Source organism: Mytilus edulis, chromosome 8 (genome assembly GCF_963676685.1).
Source record: "Mytilus edulis chromosome 8, xbMytEdul2.2, whole genome shotgun sequence".
In the NCBI taxonomy this organism is placed as follows: domain Eukaryota; kingdom Metazoa; phylum Mollusca; class Bivalvia; order Mytilida; family Mytilidae; genus Mytilus; species Mytilus edulis.
The window spans coordinates 26,387,141-26,408,280 of record NC_092351.1 but is presented as its reverse complement, the minus strand read 5'-3'; the positions used below and the strand labels follow the sequence as shown (position 1 = coordinate 26,408,280).

At 31.6% G+C, this 21,140-nt stretch overlaps 2 protein-coding genes across 6 annotated transcripts; one reads left to right on the top strand and one right to left on the bottom strand.

Moving 5' to 3' along the window:
* Positions 1–2,378: 2,378 nt before the first annotated feature.
* On the bottom strand, positions 2,379–12,093 carry LOC139485231 (NEDD4 family-interacting protein 1-like). The gene is made up of 7 exons (XM_071269519.1): positions 11,779–12,093; positions 9,767–9,869; positions 6,925–7,031; positions 6,398–6,488; positions 6,103–6,227; positions 4,518–4,584; positions 2,379–3,896 (listed from the first exon to the last, which is right to left on the bottom strand). Exons 1-7 carry the CDS (start codon positions 11,806–11,808, stop codon positions 3,799–3,801), a joined length of 621 nt encoding a protein of 206 aa, XP_071125620.1. The 5' UTR covers positions 11,809–12,093; the 3' UTR covers positions 2,379–3,798.
* Positions 11,953–17,981, top strand: LOC139485221 (ankyrin homolog). Of its 5 annotated transcripts, none has more exons than XM_071269503.1 (2): positions 11,953–12,129; positions 14,242–17,981. In XM_071269503.1, the coding sequence occupies exon 2, from the start codon at positions 14,256–14,258 to the stop codon at positions 15,534–15,536; it is 1,281 nt and encodes a 426-aa protein (XP_071125604.1). In that variant the 5' UTR covers positions 11,953–12,129; positions 14,242–14,255; the 3' UTR covers positions 15,537–17,981. The 5 variants fall into 5 exon arrangements, with proteins under 5 accessions (XP_071125604.1, XP_071125605.1, XP_071125606.1 ...); XM_071269504.1 differs by having other exon boundaries at positions 12,113–12,252; XM_071269505.1 differs by lacking the exon at positions 11,953–12,129 and adding an exon at positions 12,151–12,391.
* Positions 17,982–21,140: the final 3,159 nt, after the last annotated feature.

The following is a 21,140-nucleotide window of genomic DNA, read 5'->3' as shown; positions in this document are numbered from 1 at the left end:
ATAAATCTAAATACAGATATATGTATCAGATGTTTGAAGGTGTTTTACAGTTCTCACCTAGTCGAAGTATTCACATTTATTCATGAGTTTATAGTATATAAAGACCTCTATTAAACTAGGCTACTGATTTAGGAGTCATAAAGAGGTGTGTGCGAGATTTTTACAAAGTTGAAGACATCATTGTGACCTTGAAACTAAGAGCAGCAATATAAGTGCTATTCCATTTTGGTTTCATGAAGCACATATTAGGACTTTGTTTAATTTTGATATAACACCATATCCTTTTTTTCTGTATGTGTTCTCATTTATGATCACATCAACAACAAATAAATTAGATATAGCCATTAGATGTATACTCTGCATGATCTAACATACAAGAGTCATATTATTTATCTATTTATGTATTTAACGTCCATGGCATTGACATTCTGGTGCTATGTTAAAATAATCACAATGAAAACTTTAGCTTATGACCTTGAAATTAAGAATATTATTGTGTCTGGTATTAGGATTATGTCCTGTTGACACTGTCAGATCATCTCTTGTTAATGTTCATTTGACTTAGATAAACCACACAGTTGTTGATATAGGTCAGCAAACAACTTTTTGTTTTTAATTATATCACTAATCACAGCGGTGACAAACTAGACTGTAAAGTCAGCAATTTTAGTCTGATATCCATGATTTATCATTGTTTGTTATTGGCTTCGAACTAGGTGTCAGTAACTGCAAGTACTCTCAGATTTGTACCTAGTGTCTTGTTTGTTGTGGGGATGTATAAATATGCTCTATTTTAGTTTTCCGTTTCTTGTTTTGTGCTCTTACACCAGTGTCACAGGTTAGGGGATGGTTTGCCTGTAATACAGTGGTTGTTGTTAGTTGCTGTATCATTTTTGTTTTTCTTTCATTATTTTGTACTTAGATCAGCAGTTGGTTTTCTCATTTGAATAGTTTTACATTTGTCATTTCTGCGCTTTTAATAACAGACTCGTCAGTTTGGATTTTACTGATAGTTGAGAGCTGTACAGTGACATATAGTTGTTAAAAAAGAGGGACGAAAGATACCAGAGGAACAGTCAAACTCATAAATCGAGAAAAAAAAATGACAACGCCATGGCTAAAAATGAAAAAAGACAAACAGACCAACAATAGTACACATGACACAACATAGAAAACTAAGAATAAGCACCACGAACCCCACAAAAAACTAGGGTTGATCTCAGGCGCTACAGAAGGGTAAGCAGGTCCTGCTCCACATGTGGCACCCGTCGTGTTGCTCGTGTTATAACAAATCCGGTATATAGTCTAATTCGGTAAGTCACATTCATGAAAGGGAAGGGGATTGTAGTTACAACTTAAGGAACATATCCGATATCATTTGTTAAACGGCTATTCCATATCGGTCAACCAACTCGTGATGGTGTCCGTAAAATTTATGAAGAGATGATTTCAACTTCACCATTTGGAAGTCTTGGTTTAATAGCTTCCTTGTGAGCAGCAACCCTCTATGTTAACGTTTATGTCATTTAGTCTCTTGTTGAGAGTTGTCTCATCAGCATTCAGATCACATCTTCTAATTTTTATATTAAATAAATACATGAAAATGAAAGAACTAGACAGGAGAAACATTTGTAATATTGTGGCTGAAAAATTGTTGCCATGATTCTAAACAAAATACTGGTCTTACTAAACATTAAGGACCCCTTGCAAAATCTCTGTTTGATGATATTTTTGCTGAAATTAATGGTTAAAGACACTTGACAGAAATGGATGACTTTCATGTATTATCATTGTGATGTTAGGGACATCAAATGTAGAAGAGCAGTACATTTCTCAGCAATAGCTTGATAAACATTTATTTCTGTCACTTCATTTAGCCCTTTAGAATTTTAACTTTTCAGAAAGTTATAGCTAAAGGTTTCTAAAGATATCTAAAAACAAAATGGTGTTCTTGAAATCAAATCACTTTTGATAAACACATGATAAATCTATTCTGAACACCTAAATCAAATTGTTACAGCTTTTACCATTAACAATACCACATCTGGTATTCATCTACTTCAACAGCATACATTAACCCTTATAATTAAATTTATTTCTCAGTCTGTGAAATTGTGTTGACTTGGAAACCAATATAACTCAATAAGCTCAAAAATAGATGACTTTACCACATATGTAATAGGTGTTTCATTAAAAAATGTGTTCCTTTTTTTTAACCAACTAAAATGCATTCACATACTTAATGGGTTTTTTCATAAATATTACACTGGGAGGTATTTGGGACATACATTAGACGAGACGGTCAGCCACACTATACTGTACTGCTCAATAACAAACTGTAACTATAGTATAAAGTCAAGAAATAAGACCTAAACCCATGAGCTCTAAGCTTTTATTCTGGAATAGAAAACCACAATACAATAGTCTTGGTAATTACATAAATGGTCACAAGCTTAAGTGCTTTTTTTTAATCAAATATCTTTGGTTATAAACTTCATATAATTTGAATATCAAAATTTCGGAAACAGAAATGTATCACAGATTTTTTTCCGAAACCTTCAACTGTGAATTAATTATTCTCTTATTTGTAACACAAATTTCATAAGAAACCTCAAAATGGATATTTTGTATAAATAACAAGTCAATGTTTTTTTCCCCAAACATGACCAAAACATTAAAAAAAACCACTTGTTTTAATTGTACTTTACATATATCTTAAATGTAGGACTCTAAAGGGGAAGAAAATTATGGTTTAATATCAACATTAAAACTGTATGTAAATATGAAAGGTTTGCCTCAAAATTGGCTAAACCATGAAGCAAAAAAATCTTAAAAATTGTTTCTAAAATCAATGGTCCATTTACTGATGATATATAATAACCCCACAAACCACATATAAATTTTAATGCTATATTTTATGAAAGATTTTCAACTAAATAGATTTTCCTAAAACCATAAAGTACTATCCAGTACAATTTCTATTTTTTTACAACAAATACAACTTAAAAACAACAATGTAGAATAATCCCACAAAAGAACTTTATATAAAAGTAAGCACCCAATGTAGGAGACGTAAATATGATTAAGAAAAAAATATCTATTATGAACATTAAAATATCAACAACATTGATACAATGGCAAAGGATTAAATCTCACTACTTAAAAAGAGAAAGGATAAAAACTGTACCTTGCATTCATATATATCAGATTTCATTATGTATTTGTGTGCAAGAAGGCATATTTATTTCTCAATGTCCATCTCCCAGTAAATATAATTCAAGATAAATCTGAACAACATCCAAGGATAATGTTTTTCTTAGAATGATTATTAACAACTCTTATATAGTTTAATATGATTATCAAAATTTCTATCTGAGAATGAATATCAAGAATTCTATTATAAAACAGCTCTGCAATTAATGTTTTAAAGAAATATTAACCCTATCATAAAAGATTTTAATGTGTGTTAACTTTTTCACAATTCTATAAAAGACGGGTAAAAAAGATCACGTACATAATTTACACACTTTGAATATCTCTTTCAAAATTTGCAACTGATGGTACTTATTTTCAATTTAATAACAAAAAATTAAATTATTGAAAAGGCAATTCTGTCCATACAAACTGTGAAATATTTTTTGCAACATTCCACATCATTTGAATGGAAAACCCCTTAGTTCATAACCTTGTAAATTTGATAACATTCAATTAAATCTAGACCTTGACATAAGTTTTCTAAATAATTAGAAAATTACTACTACACAATCAAAGGGTACCAATTTTACAAAGTTTGTCAATTTATAAAGTGAACATATATCCTCTCTGTTGCCTGGATCTATGCCAGTCATACTTTACTTTAGCATAATGGATAGCTCCTCTCAAGAATACAAACAGACCTGTAAAAAAATATTTTTTAAATATACACAATGATAGATTAATAGCCATAAACTAAAATTTTGTTAGCTTAAACACTTGACTGAGAGAATTTCACAACATGATATCCTACAAAAGCAATTACTGTAGATTCATTTATTTTTCGGGTACAACTATTGTGGATTGAGGAACAATTGCATTTTCATGGATATTTGATTTAGAGGTTTTGGAAATGTCTGCATACATTCTTGTAGAAAACTTGTAATTTGTTGTTCATTAGAATTCATGTTTCTAGGGTAACTACAAAATCCACAAAAATTGGTATCCAACAAATAATGAATCTACAGTAAAATAAAAATAAATATAAAACATGAATAAGTAGATTGTTCTTAATTGATTGGGCACCTTTTCTTCTTGCATAACAGTACTCTTATGCTTTTTTCCCTTAATACATTTTTTTGGGCATATGATTGTAATATTTGGTTGAAATATATAACTGTTTGAAACAATAAATCATGTAAAGTTTTATATAATTTTTGCAAATAATTGTAATACTTAGTTGAAATATAAGTGTTTGAAACTATTAATCCTGCAAGGTTTTATAACTTTTTTTATGTAAATGGAATAACTTCAAATTAACATACCACATAACATTAAAAGCCACCAGATAAATGAGTCTTCCTGTGCATACCCCTCGGCCCATTTGTTGTGCTGAAAGTAATAAATTACAATAACAGATAATCAATATACTTTTTATTCATGCAAAAGTTGAACATATGTTAAATTTTACAATAAAGTCGGTAGAATTATTTCTTTTGTTTTCTGTCATTCTCAAATAAGCAGTAGATTATAAAAGCGTAAGAGTTATAAATAGAAGAGCCCTTCATTGGCAGTTTGGGAGAATGATGTTCAAATCAATCTTAATCCAACAGATTTGTCACTAGCTCTTTGACTAACTTATAAACTAACAGTTTTAAAATGTCATGTCATAGTAAAATTCAAAGTTGCAGAAAACTGTAGACTAAAAATAAATAAAGATTCAGAACCTATAGGGTTTAATTTAGAGCAAGTTTGAAGTATGGGTTCTGTCTTTTCATTTTCGACTACCTATTCTTTACACTGGAGCTTTACATAAAAATGTAGAATTCTTTATGTTGACCTTTCACTTGATAATTCAAAGGTCCTGCTGCAACTTTCATTATTTAAAGCAAATGTGAATCCCATGGACTGTATATACTAATGAAAAAGCAATCCAATACCATAATAGAACCAGAAAAGACATATTCAAGTTAATGTATTTGTCTATTCATAGTCAATTGGACCATCAATAAAACTAGAAACAATCATGTTTTATTTAATATTGAAAGCGTACAAAGGGAAGTAATCTTTGATGTTTTTTAATTCCCAGGCAAATTAATTCAGGTTTAGGAATGCATAAATTTCATTACAGCTTTTCTATAAAAGCATACAAAACAAAACTTTGGTTGCCTAGCTTGCTATGTTTGCTTGGATGTTTGCGAGTTTCGGTCTGTTTGATATATACTGGGATTTGACTGGACAATAAAAATTGAGATACAATGTGGAACTTAACCTTCAAAATTCAAATGAAGTTCATGTTTATTGTCCAATCATATTCCAGTTTATATTAAACAGACTGTCACAGACTACCTACCTGTTGTTTACAAACATCCAAACAAACATAGCAAGCAAGTTGATCAAATGTTTGCTTTACATGCTTTTATAGAAAAGTTGTAATTGAGGTACTTAAGTTGGTTTGTGTGCACTTGAAATCATTATTTAATTATGAGATGAGACAAAAATACAAATTTCATGTAACAGTAGATTTAGCTGTGAATTTCCTCAAATAAATAGGATACTGGTTGTGTAATTGAAGAATTTAGTCAAGTTAGTGAGTCTGTCGCATGTCAGGAACGTCTATGATCATGTATGTGTTTAAACCTTTCCAGAATAGAGCATTGGTGGCAGTTCTCTGAAAGACTCATGTACTCACACATTTTCTGAACACTTAGTGATTTAGACTTTGAGATATGGTATTAACACTTTTTAATCATTGAAGATTTTATGCTAACTTCTTCTTATCTTAAACTTGTTGTTTTGAGATGCATAGGTAGATAATACTTTGCAGTATAGCTAACTTCAAATCTGTTACTTTCTAAAATTCCATTTCTTATTTTGTTAAAAACTAAATGTCTCAAAAATTAGACAAACCTTGAAAATTGCCACCCATTTAACAATGGAAAGTCCTAGTCCAGACAATGCTCCACATCGTCCTGCTATGGTGTTGAAGAAACATATAGCAAATAATAGTCCAATCCAGTTAAAGAAGAAGGCCACTGAAAAAAGTTTTACGATAAGGTTAATTATTTGCTACACAACAAACAAAAAACACCACTATTTTTTAAATAAGTTTCATGATAAATCATATGCTGTGATATAAAATGTAATCTTAGTGACTATAAAACAAAATCTTTAACTTCCCATTATTGAACAAAGTAGTACTTACAGACAAATGCACAAAGGAACATGCTATCTGTGCCAATAATATCTCTGGAAACCTCCCTATCACTGAGAACTGGCCGAGATTCACCACCAATCTGTAAAAAGGAAATTACAGCAAATTGAACAATCAAATCAACTTTTACCAATGGAAAAATCAGTATATAAATATTGGGTTTGAAATTTAACCTTTTTTATGGTATTGATAATGTCTCCCAAGTACTGTAAATTTTGAAACTTTTGCTTGCCTTTATTTTTGCGATTTTGTTATTTAGAATAAAATACAATAGAAATTTTTGGAGAAAAAACTTGTATTTATATGAAAAATTCAAAATGCGATTTTAACTGTTGCATTTAACTCAAGAATTGATTGATTGTTGGTTGCTTTAAGCCGCATGAGCACAAAAAGGCTATATCGCGGCGAGAGCTAATTCGAATATTTTTACAATTTAATTTAACTCAATAATAAAAACATCACAATAATTACTGAATTTACAGTACTTGACAGTGAAAATTAAAGAAATATATATCTACCTCTGGATCTGGGTGTCCTTTAGTTCTCTCTGCCTCTTCATAACTGGGTAATGAAGTAGCTTCTACGTATGTGGGCAGTTTCATATTCTGTGCTGATTCAGCATGGTCTGAAATATATAGCAGTATTGGTTTTGTTACTTTAGTATTTTCCATTTTTTTAAATATTAAAAGACCAAAACAATATATACATTTGTATCTGAAACTCCCAAAGTAAGCTCTTAATCAAAGAGCAGAATTGCTCTGAGGGATACAATTGCCATTGTTTTCATTGAAACATGTATTAGTATTATTTTCAAAAATAATTCAACTGCACGTGTAAAATACTTGCAGTGGTCTCGCTAGCCCAAAATAGAAGGGCGCCGCGCCCTGGGTGCCCTCAGCTGCGCCCTGGGTGCCTTCATCCGCGCCCTTCTGCCCTGACGTCTTTTTCCAAAATTATCTTGTGCCGTTTTGGTAAAATTTTGTTTCATCGATTTTTGATCTCCAAGTTAATTACATATATGACACCTGTGTGATTGCCCCCAGGTTAATCATGTCATTACAATTAATTACAATGATAAAGACTTCAAAGGTGTTAATAACTAGGTAATTTAATTAGGACAATGTATCTTTTTGTCATACTTTTGATGAATGTGTCAGCGAGTGTGTTTAGCTTGGGTCGGCATTTTCGATCTCCAAGTCACAATGGAAGAGCGTATATAAATGAAGACTTTTAATGACTTTAGAATTGAATTTAAGTCATCAAAATAAAACTATGCCTTTACAGAAATGCCTTCCATCTCAACTTGTTAGCGACAAGCACAGTTTTTAATTAACCCAAACGTGGTGGAAATTGATTTTGGAGTTACTTCCCCTGTTTTAGCTTATTACAAATTTGTGCTCTAAAAATATTATCTAGTATCAAAAAATGGAATAAATTACCAATTGAATATATAATAAAATAATAATGTTACCTTAAAGATATTAACTGTCTTTGAACATATTAAAAAATATATATTGCAATTTCTACTTGATAATTATACTTTTAGCAATCAATGTTCTAAACATTGTTAAATTAGTAATGCTCTAGGGTTTACATCAGTTGGTGTATTAAAAGCTATAATTCCTATATAGATAAAAAAAACAACACATATTTTTGATATCGGGTAGAGTGAAGTTAAACTGTAAAAACATAATATGTTGATGAAGATGTACTATATCATTCATAACTACACAATCAATGAACTAAAGACTATAGTTGAAAAGCATCTTTATTTTTAAAAAAACAACATATACAGTAAATAAAAAAAGAGATTCGTTAACTCGTGATACACACAGAAACATAGACAAAAAAATGAGCAGTGCCTTTTCTTATCATAAAAAGTGCCATGCCCTCCACTGGCACCATGCCCCTTTTGATTTCTAGCTAGAGCACTGACTTGTAAAATGTAATTTACATAATCTTAATCATTATTCAACTTTAAAAATAGCCAATCCTCGAAACAAGTGTATGAACAACGTACTTATTGTGTTTTATTTTTGTACTATCAATTCCAAGTTGACTTTCCACAGCAGTCACTGAGAGTGAGAGAAGGTATTTCACTTCGTACCTTATCACCTATTTTCCTATGTGAATTCTAGGTGGAACACCATTCCTAACTCTTTCAACATTTAATTTCCTTTGGGTCAGTGGGCATGACTCCTTTCCGTACACATTCCTGTGTTTAAATTGCGATCAGTTTTAATATAATATGACGTCTATCGACAGAACAAGTTAATTTTTCTTGACGTATCGTCGCTTGACAAAAGTTACTTACGAAGGGAGACAACTCGAAGCTATAATATGGAAGACTCCATTTTGGCTGAAGGGGTGTTCTAGTTACACCTTTACGTTGTGGACTACATTTATTTTAATTTAAATGATGCATATGATTTAAAATTATGCAACGACAATAACCCTCAATAGCAGACAGACATACAAAGGATCTCGTGAGTTTAAAATTAATCAATGGAGTGGGGAATCCAGAGCAACCATTCAATCTGATACCCCTTCAAGTCAAGAAAACTATACGCATGCGCATACTAACCTAAACAATCCCTAGACTTGAGATTTGTAGCAAGGATGTATATTAAATGTTAATTAAACGACCTCCATTTCTTTATGGAAGTACATGTACAATATCAAATATCAGTTTCATAACGGTGACATATGTGAAAACTTCACTTCAGTTCTTATATGACAGAAATAGATTTATCAATCGGAATTCAGAGAACTCTCTCATGTTATCAAAACTGGGGATTTCCCTCTGACGTGTTTCAAAATTTATAAATAAAAAACACTTAATATAAATACGGCTTAATTCTGATTTTCCGTGTTGTTAAAAACACGCATACAAGTCAAGGGAGATATTGAAACATGTAGATTATGAGAAAAACATTATAGGGCAGTTGTTTAAATTCAATCCTTTTGTATTTATACCATTTAAAGTAAGACAATCTCAAGAATCTGAGATGTTCCTTGATGTTTAGAATAAAACGGTTGACGTGAGGGCATGGCCCTGAATCAATGGTATAAGTCTACAGATTGCTTAAAAGCAATCGTATCCTGTTGACAGGAAGACAGCTATAATTTTTTTCATGATACATTGATTATTGCCTGTTGGTTTTTAAATATATTTTATATGTCTGTCTCAATTTCTGGAGCCAGTAGTCCAGTGTTCATTGTTGTACAGCTTTTTTATTCAATATGTATCAATAAATGTTTTGGTATGGATCCTTCTTCATTGATTACTTTGTGTTGATTTTCTATTGTGAAAAATTCACAAACCTTTTATTTATTCTTCTTTGTATAATTTTGACATACCTGATGAAGCTTGATGTTGATTGGTTCCAGGATAAGCTGGAGGGGGTTCCACCATTGTCAAAGTCACTGGTTCAGCTGGAACCCTTTCATCTTCACCAACCAACTATAATATAGATACATGTACATGTACATTTGTATTTATGGTAAATGGACAGAAAGTCACAGGACAAAAAGTCACAAATTTGATAGGACAAAAAAGTCACAAATAATTTGTTGACAATTGTTTGAGTATATGAGAGAAAAATATTGAAATATTTTCTTTTTTGTAACATATACATTTATTTTCAAGTTAAAACAATTGTTCATCATTGTTCATTAAGTCCTGATAAATGAAAAATTTGTGCCAAAAGATATAATATTATTTCTTGGCAAAATGAAGCCATCTAAGTGCCAATTCACTTTGACCATTTGTTTTCATTACAATTATTTGATCATTATTGATATTTATTAAATAAATTTTAATTACAAAATTGCTTCATATCCAATGTATATGATAGTTCAAGAAAAAACAAACAAAAAAATATAAAAATTTATAGTGTTTTTCTTGTTCAAAGAAAAATAATCTCAAAACTGAATTGTCACTTTTTGTCCTGTGACTGTTAATTTTTGTCTGTGACTTTATGTCTGTGACTTTTAGTCCTGTGACAAGGCAATCAAGATGGCATATAAATTCAGTACAGATTCATGTACATGTATAATCTTCAAAATGCATGTAAATTTAAGTGTCAAAGTTTATTTGTTTTCTGTTACTTTAAATTTGTAAGAAGTGATTTAAACTGAAAACCTTTCAGCAATAAGTATAGTGAAAGGATAAACCCTTCTCATTAAGCACAGTTAACATGTGCTACAAGGTCATTGTGATAATATGTATCATGTGACCTCTGATTTTACCCAATTCAGAGGTATAACTACACATGCAGTTTCAGAGATGAAATGGATCTATAAATAATAACGTTAATACATTATTATGCTTTTATAAAAGTAGGGCAATACCCTTCATATTCAATAACTTAAATTTTTTACCTGCTTCAGGTGAAAAATGTAATGTAAGGTTATACATGGTACATTGTATATGACACAAGTCGAGGTGAGATAGTGGGTAAACTTTCCACAACATATAGTCTTTGAAGGGAATTATAATGGATTCTGAGGGTGGCAAATTCAGAAAATAGCTTCAACAACTAATAGGCCAGTTCCGTGATACGGTTTTCAGACGAATCTGTCATGTGACATCCATCACCATGTGACAAAAATGTATGCATAGAAATTTCCATCACGTGTTCAGCAAACGGGTGAAAAAGTTTTATATTATACTGCACAAAATATTGTGGAAATTAAAATCTAAAAGGATGGTCACCCTCCCTCACTCAGTCATACGGCAATCACGATTATTTACTTACTGAACATTAATTATTTCTATACTACCCTACAGAATGACGATTATCAAAAGTGCTGGAAACTTTTAATGAAACAGGGATACAGGCGCGCCTTCTATCTGGTAAATGAAGTCACAAAGGTGTGTGAAATTGACTTTTCCGGTAAGGACATGATTCCATAGGCGGTTCCAGGGGGCCCCCCGCTTTTGTGGGAAAAATTTGATTGATTATATAGGGAATCATTGAAGCATGACTGGAGCCCCCCCCCTTTTGGGTCAGTCAGCGGGCCCCCCCTTAGGAAAAGTTCTGGGTCTGCCACTGGATTCCAGAAATGACCTAATTCCTATTAGTAAACACCCATCTTTTCCAAAATAACTTCATAAGTTATTTCTCATTTTCTGGCCAAACTGGAAGCTAATTTTGATCATAAAGGTTTATTTAAATATGTATCAGTAACAAAAGTTATGATTTGTGTAACTCATACTGCTTAAATTAATAACTCAAAATTTCATTAGCTAATTTTATAGGTGGATCTTGTCAAACACAACTAAGTCAACATATTTATCGACTGCACAACATAAAATAAAACACAATAAAGTGTAAAACATCGAAATATTTAGGCACAAGGACACATACTACTTCATAGCGGACGTTAGAGCGTTCCATTGAGACGCTCGTTTATGTATTTGTTCTGTTTTTATCTGCTGTCAATTTGTCAGTATCAGTGAAAAATGGCGATTTATAGCGAATGAAAACATCCGAGAATTTCGGATACGTCTACTGGTACTGTATGTTTACATTTGTTTTGAAAAGAGTAAAGCTATTGTAGGAACAATACAGGTGTAAAGAACCAGTAATTATGTTCGACTGGTTTAAAGTGATCTGGTAACCGATGAATTGACAGCCAACAAACTTTGAGTTGTCAGGTGCTGGGAGAATGCACACATTTATTGACCTAGATCTACATAAAATATGCCACTGTTTTCAGTAAGTAACCCAAATATTTGCAGCTTTTGTTGTGCAAAATATTTAGGAATGCAAGATGGATAACTAAAACAAAACAAAATTTTTTTACAGGTCAGAAACTGTGCAGTCAGCTGCTTTTTAAAGGTTAACATATTTTTTATACATTTAGAAGTTGAAAACAGCTGATATCTTCTTTGTCACGCATTGAACATGCTCCTATCACAAAAATATGTATTTTTTTCACTTGACATGAGCTGCTACAATGGCTATAATAGATGAGGCTGTGAGTATGTTTCTGCTATTTATATGTACAAATATATTTTTCAACTGCAAAATGTTTTTTAAATTTAAAAGGGTTTATTATGATTGCCAGTTTGCCATTTTGCGACATAACAATTTGTGACATAATATTAGTTTACTGTTAAGAATCTGCTGAAAAATTATAAACATTATTGACTATTTATCGTTGTTGCTTCTGAATGCTAGATTTTGAGGTTAATCATATTTTAAGATCTTATAGAAAACAGGAAAATCTACAGCCTTCACCTTGTTTTCATAAATTTGACAATTCAGAGATAGAGGATTACTCAATTTACTGCTACAGTGCTAGTACTGATTTCATTAAGCAAGTTTTTAAATAAAAGATATTAGTTTAACAAGTACAAATATGGACCTATTCAAGTAAAAAGTGTACATGTTATGTGACTTTTTAAGGTGCGCTTGACTTTAGTGACCTAAAACATGATGTGCTTATTTTTTTTATGGTAAATGTTGTTTATGTCAACAAATACAAGGTACAAAACGTGTAGTGTAACCTGGACAAACAAGTGAGTTTTTATATGTTTAAAATTTAAAAAAGAAAATGATCATCACTCATCTCTGTAACAAATTCTGTGGATTAACTGAAAAATCTTGGCTTGGTTTGCTACTTTTTTACATTAATGCAAAGAAACCATTAATATTATTGCTGTGAATGATGTTTCCCCTTGGTAAATATGTTTTGAAAATTGACTTTTCCCTTTTATTTGGTATAGATGTGGTTTATTAAATATTATTGAAGTATTAAAATTTTGAAAAAAAACCACAGAAGGGGTCTTCACTTTGTCTCATTGGCAACCATACCACATCTACTTTTTTTTATGTAAATCTTTATAATCAGACAGCAAGTTCCAAATCAAAATATATTCTGTTTTCTGCTCTTTGGTTGATTTGTTGTCTCTTTGACTTATTCCCCATTTCCATTCTCAATTTTATGCAGATATTTTATGGGTAATTTAAGAGATTCCTTTCATTAACTGGACTGTTATCATCCTAAACATGTTTGAAATATTTAATTTGCCACTGGCTGTTATTAAGCAACAATCAATCAATCATTAACAAAAAAGATTCAGTAGTTTTCCATAAAAAATAGAATATTTTAATTATTCTGACAGCTATTTCTTCTTTAAACTATTATTCAGAATTTTTTTGAATAGTCAACATAAACATGATAAATTAGAATATATCACAACAGGTTTTGGGTGCTAATAATTTGATATCATCCCATTAATCGTGCAACAATTACTGGATCACCTGTAATGCAAGATTCCTTGAAAATTGAATGTTTTCTGTAGGATCAATCTAGCATTACTTTTATTTTTTGCTGAAAATCCAAAATTACGATATTTTGCATTGTAACATTATAGTTACTATATATTTATCCCATATCATCATGATGCTTGGAACCTTGTCTGTAACATGTACAGTATTCCATATTATCATGTCCCTTAATATCCCTTTTTGTCATGTTTATATCCCAAACAAGACATTTAGTTGAATGGTCCAACATATGTCAAAGTAAACTTTATGACAACTCAATAAACAGATCAGCATTATTGATACTTTTTACAATATTAGCTAGGGTGTTAAAAAGCTGTGGATTTTACAATTTAATAACTTCTTAAGTTAGTACTTTGTGGTAGCTTAATGTTTTTATAATAGGTTGCTCTTTTTTCATGCTACATGTAACAACCTTTCACATACTGGTAAGCAAAGGGTAAAACTTTACAAAAGTTGGTCACTATATGAAGAGATTATTTAAAAATGCAACTTGGAGAATAATTTATAACTAATAGCTAATCTTTTTTTTTATAGGAAGCAGACTCATCATGAGCAGGGAAGACATAAAATCTGACATCCATGATCTGTTAGAAGCCATATGGAAAGACTCATTAAAGGATGTCAAAGATTTTATATCCAAAGGGGTTGATGTAAATCGAGCTGCAATCATTGAATATGAAGATTTCATGCCCCCACTTAGCTTAGCATGTCAAAGAGGCAATTTTGAAATAGCGAAATTTTTGTTTGAAAATGGAGCAGACTTATCAATACCTGGTTCAGATGGAAAAACTGCATTACATTATGTCTGTGAAGGGGACGAGCATAGAGAAGAAAAAAAGGGGGAACTTTTTAAAATCTTAAAATACTTAGTCGAACATGGAGCAAATATTGACATCAAAGATAATATGGGATGTACTCCACTATTCACAGCATGTGAAGTGGACGATATTAATATGGTGCGACTACTTATTCAGTCGAAATGTGACATAAACGTAAATACTGTGAATGGTTATTCAGCTATGAAAGTGGCCTGCAGAAATGCTAAGTTTTGGTCATATTGGCATGGCAGGGCTTTGTGCAACACTGCTACCAAAGTGGATCCAAATGAGTTCCCACCAATTCAGATTACTAAAATGCTTCTTCAGGCAAATGCTAATATGACTGATGCCACCTTATTACCAACAGCAGTGCAGTTTGGAGATCCAAATCTAGTCCGAGAACTGATAGGACTTGGTATGGACGTAAATATGCTTGATGATAATATGTGCACTCCTCTTGGCTCTGCTTGTACATCTGTCAGTGTGAAATGTGATGTAGTTAAACTTTTACTGAGTCTTGGAGCAGATGTCAATAAAGGCGGAGGGTGGAAAAAGCAAAAGCCATTAATCTTTGCGTATGTTCACAATTCAGTTGATAAAATTAGAATTCTTCTCTCATATGGTGCTAAAGTTACTCCAGAAGAAATGACCGAACTTGTTTCCTTGAGCTTCTCCAAATCAATCTTAGAAAACCCTGAAGTGATTGGACCAAATAGCAAAGAACTGTTGTCATGGCAACTACTTCTTGCTGCTGGTTTCAAACCCATCGTAAATGGGACACAACTAGAGGAGAAGGTATTCCAGCTTCAAATGTGCAGTAGCTATGATAAAATCTGTCCCTGGATTACGTCTCTATTGTCTCCGATGCTCTCTCTGAAAGAACATTGCCGACTAGCCATAAGAAACAGCATTCCTACTAGTATAGATAGTCATTTGGATGATTTGTTCCTTCCAAAACATTTGAGAGATTTTCTTAGCTTTCAAGAGTACTCATCTGTTGAAAATAGATGAAATTGATGAAATCAATTGTGTACATTATATATGCCATATGAAACTTGTTTATGATTAAGTTTTAAGCATGTGTACTTAGTATAAGTGTTATAAGGTGCCATATTGTTAGAGCTGTAATGTCAGTCACTATAGTGCTATGTTTATTATACAGAATGCCATGTTTGTTTTTATGGTCTCTCATGCAATGAGTCAAAAGTTGCAAAGACTTTTTTTTCTTAATTATTTTGCTGCAGTTGAGGCCAAGCCTAGAGTTTATTTGTTCATATACATTGTATATATATATTCTGAATGGTTGCAAAGCTTTAAGTGTAATCTGTTTGTTGTTTTCATATTTTGCCTGATAAATATCAGTCATATGTTTATCTGCACGAGTACATGTACATGAACACTTCCTTCAAAAACAACTGAAAAATACAATTATTCAGTCTTTTATAAATGGTGAAAACTTTTAAGTTGAATTCATGTTCACAAGAAATGGATAAATGTTATATAAAGAATATTTTAAGTTTTTCCCATTATAAGAATTTCTACGTAAAACATACAGGCATATGCATGTATCAGAGGATATACTATGTTCAGAGGAAAACATATTGTTTTATTCAATGCTGCATGGTAGATTCTTAACATTTTGAGCTATTTCTCTTTTAATATAAGGGTAGAAACAACATAATCTGATGGTTTTTTGCATCTTTTCATATTTAAATGAAAACAAAATGATTTGCTTGTTGATTATCTCTAAATTCACAAACTGGCTATTTACAAATTGATTTACGTAAAACTCGAGTACTACTGATTTCCTTAACAAAACTCCTCTGCGGGTATCAGTATGATAGCAAACATTTAACTATGCAGTATGGGCTTTGCTCATTGTTGAAGGGCGTATGGTGACCTACAAATGTAAAGTTGTTAACGTCTGTGTCATTTGGTCTCTTATGGAGAGTTGTCTCATTGGCAATTTTACGACATCTTTTTTTATAGCTGTATAGCAGGTATCTGATTGACAGTGTATACCCATGTGTCTAAAGGTAGTGTTAATATCTGTACTAATCATTTTGCTTATGGAACAGTTGAAAGAAATCAACTTTTATTAGCTTGTCCGTCAAATGATGTTTCATGTCAAATCATTTTTTTTTTAGAGCAATGGCTATCCCACAATCTTATATACATGTATACTATAGCTTTCTTTCATACAAAAATTTGCCCCCTAAAAAATTGTGTATTTCATAATTGTAAGCATGCAAGAAGATAGTTTTTGCCCATTAGCAATACATATCTTAATAATTGCATGATGTTGCTTTGTTAATGGATGATATGTGTGATTTGTCTCGCTTTAAAACATGTTGTCATCTTTAAGCACATACTGAGGAAAAAAATTGTCATAATTTTCACAAAAAAATGTTTTTACCCATTTTATATAGAGCTGAAAAAAATGACATACAATCATCATGTGTGTCATGGTAAAGATTCATGCACTTAGTTACCTGTTAGCTCAGTGTATCACTACTGAATTTTGTGATGTAAGGGATTGTCCACCATTATACTTTTCAAGAAAAACTTAGAACAAGTTAGGGTCACTACCCTTTATCACATGATGATCACATGATATAAGTTTCCATCATCATGATCATATTTAAAGGTTTGTTTTGTTTGAAAATTTATTGACTTATTTTATGAACTTGCTTTGAGGGGAAGTATTTAGTTATCATTGATAAATATTCTAAATTCCTCCAGTTATAAGTTAAATTTTGTCAATGGTGAATTTTTAAAACAAAATAAAACCACAAGGATGAAATTTTATAAAATATAATGAGCCCCTAAATGTTTTGGTGACTTTTTATTACTGTGGAGATGGGTGCTTGTATTTTTCCTGAGATTTTGCCTGTTTAACAATGTTCATATTGCTGATTGAACCTGGCAAGAGAAATTGTTAACTTTTTTACAAATATTTATTAGTGATCATCCTTCTTCAAAACAAGAGATGACATTTGGTAACTACATTTTTGTGAACATTTTAAATATGACATTTTGATTTTTTTTAGGGGATTGAAAAATATAATGTTTACATTGTTAGAAACAAGGAGGGAGGATCGTGAAGTGTGAACCCCCCTTTTTCTTCCCCTTTTGATCAGAAATTAGATGCCAATAATCAGCTTCACTTGCTGTTAATTTTAGATAATTTTACAATTTCTTACAATTATGGGCCCGTTTCCCTAAACCCTGGATCTGCTCCTTGCTTGCCTGTATAACATGCTTATAACATATAAAATTCATTAGACAATCTGTGTTTTTAAGTTGAATGCATCTATTTACTATTTATTAGGCAGAATATGATACATGTACATGTATATCTGAATATATTCAACATTTGTATAACAGAGCCAAAAATTGTAAATATTACAAATAATTGTGATGTGAATGAATCAAAATATAAGCAATTATACTGTTGTTTCTTTTTATATTTAATGACTTGAAGACAATGTTGGCTGTTGTAGCCCACTAATTAATGCAGATGATGACACTATACCAGGGTATTTCTATATTTTTAGAGATAACCCTGGGAGTAGTTTCTCCTTTTATTTCCCTCATGAAGAGAAGTTTGCTTAAGACCTTTGTCCCCATAGCAGTACTACCTACTTTTAAAGATGACTATCTTTAGTTCAAGAAGGCCTTTGTTTGATGTTTGGTAAGATGCCAGTTTTGATCAAAGGCACTATTGTGAAGAAGAGTTAACCATCCTGGTTACAATTTTAGTGTTGTTACAACTTACAATGACAGCTTGTGAAAGCAAGTCTTCTGGGTCTGTTTTACAGAAAGCTCTTCTACTTGGTAGGATTTTTGCCATGGTGTGTAGTAAAATATTGTATTGCCATTTTGATTCTACTATTTAAACAGGAGATATTGGATTTCAACGTTTTATGGAGTATTAAATTGCGACCTCAAAAATACCTTGTGAACACAACTTCTCTAAGACCATTTGACAGAAAACCTTCATACTTGGTACTCATATCTTACTATTATTTGCCATCATGTGTTGTTGACCATATTTTACTGTCATTTTGATCCAAACTTGGTTAAATTGTTTGCCATTATGTGTAGATCAACAATCAGCTTGAAGTCTGTACTAAATAGCACAATTTCAGTTTTGATGATCTACATGTGTAAGAATATAATCATTAATGTACAATAAACCCTTATTCATGATAGTATATATGCCAATAAAATCCTAGATTCTCATCCCCCACCATGATTTCAGAGCCAATGGCTATTTTCTTTCCTTTTGATGGAGGTTTTCACCAAAATGGTATAAAAACAAGAGGCTGTCAGATAAACTCATCATAGATACCAGGATTCAAATTTTGTATTTGCACCAGACCTGCGTTTAATCTACAAAAGACTCATCAGTGACTCAAACCAGATTTTCCTGCATGAAAATGATATTTGCAAATCTGGTTTCCCTAAACATGATCAAGTTAACAAGAGTGCACAGGCTGGAATGTCTCGCCTTATTTACTAACCATTGATTTTATGTTGATAGTCCTAAATATGAAGCTTTACTACAACTATCACACAAACTTAACATGATCTAAGAAAATGAAGTGAAGGTCAGATAAACCAAACAAGAAATACATGTACATCTTAAAATCATTCAATACAGCAAATATAGTTGACCTATTGCTTAATAGTTTTTAAGAAAGACTTTACCAAGAAAACTAAACATTGACCAATGAACCATGAAAATGAGGTCAAGGTTAGATGAACGATGCCAGGCAGACATGCACACCTTACCATTAATCTATGCATAAAATATAGTTGACCTATTGCTTAAAGTACCTAAGAAACAAACTCTCAACCTTGAAAAATTAATATTGACCAATGAACCATGAAAATGAGGCCAGACAGACATAAAAAAAACTTATAATCCGTTTATACAACAAATATAGTTGGCCTTATTATATATATATATTATCCCTTTCCTCCATAATGACACCACCCGCTTTACTCCATAATGACGCCTTTTGATGTCTGTGTAGTGCCTCAGTTGAAACGTTTTGACTACATAAAATCTGTATCGAACTTGATTAAAATTGGATCTAATATAAAAAGGATATTCATAAACTCGCTGGAATTTCATTGATGAAATGTTTTTTTTTGCAATGCATTAATACTTTAAACCTGATGATTTTTTTATTGAAAAAATCCTATGCGAATCAAGTATGTTAAAACAAAAATTCCAAGGAGGAAAGGGTTAAAAGAAAATAAGACACAAACAAAAGGTTAAAATTGAGAAAAAAACGTGAAAATCATGTCGTGGTCAAATGTACATCATAAAAAATTTCTATACACAAAATATAGCTGACTTATTGCATATAAATTATAATACTATAAAAAGACAAAACTTCAAGCACTTGACTTTGACCACTGAACCATAGAAATTGGTTCAAGGTCAGATGACACCTACCAGTTGGACATGTATACTTTCCTATCATTCCATACACCAAATATAGTATCTGACAAATTGTTACTTGGATGGAGAGATGTCTCACCACATCTTCCTATATCTTTTGACCATAAAAATTCAACCTAGTTTATTGATCAATGAAATGAGGTTGAGGTTAAATGAAAACTGTCGGGCATGAGGACCTTGCAAGGTACACTCATGCTAAAAATAGTTATCCTATTCCTCATAAGAAAGAAATTAACATGACAAAAAATCTTAACTTTTTATTCAAGTAGTCACTGAACCATAAAAATAAGATGACAATGTTACATAAGGAATCTGCATACAAAGTATGAAGCATCCTGATCTTCCACCTTTTAAAACTAAGCTTTTAAGAAGTTAGTAAACGCTACCAGATCACTTTCACTATGTTTAGCTTTCTGCAACAGAAGTTTTTGTGTTTTAATTTTTGTTGAGAAAGAAGTCACATCTACCTTCAAAACACACAAAGACTTAAAAATAGTTAATTAAAAAAAGAATTGTTGACAACTGCTGACTAAAATCAATTGAATGGTTACAATCATTGACTAGACTATCTATCCATATCCATTACACCATTTATTTTCAAAGGGAAATGATAAAAAATAAATCCTTAATTGGATTCTGCTAAGGTCTATAACTCAACAATGATAAAAGCTAAAATCATGAAAATCGACCTTGACCCTTATTTAGTCACAGGAAACAACATATCACAATTTAAAAAGATTTTGTCAGTCTTATCAAGTTATCGCACAGACACTGTTTGGCAGCAGCCTTTCCACCATACATCCTGAAATTAATAACGGATTTTCCCTTTGTAGATGCAATCTAAGATATGAATAAAATATGCACCCCCATTTTTTTTAAAAGAATTTGGCTGAAAATCTAGGAAGATTTTTATAAAGCCTCAACATACATTGGATGTTGGATGTGTACGGATTGATAGTTTAGTCTTAGATGCATGATTTTTTTACTAGTTGTTAGTGACTTTGAACTAGCTGTCAGATAACTGCGAGTACTCTTAGATCTGTTCATTATGTCTTTTTGTGTCAGGATGTATAAGTACCCGGCCACGTCCACTTGTATTTTTGTGTATCTGATGAGTTAAGCCTTTTTCAACTGATTTT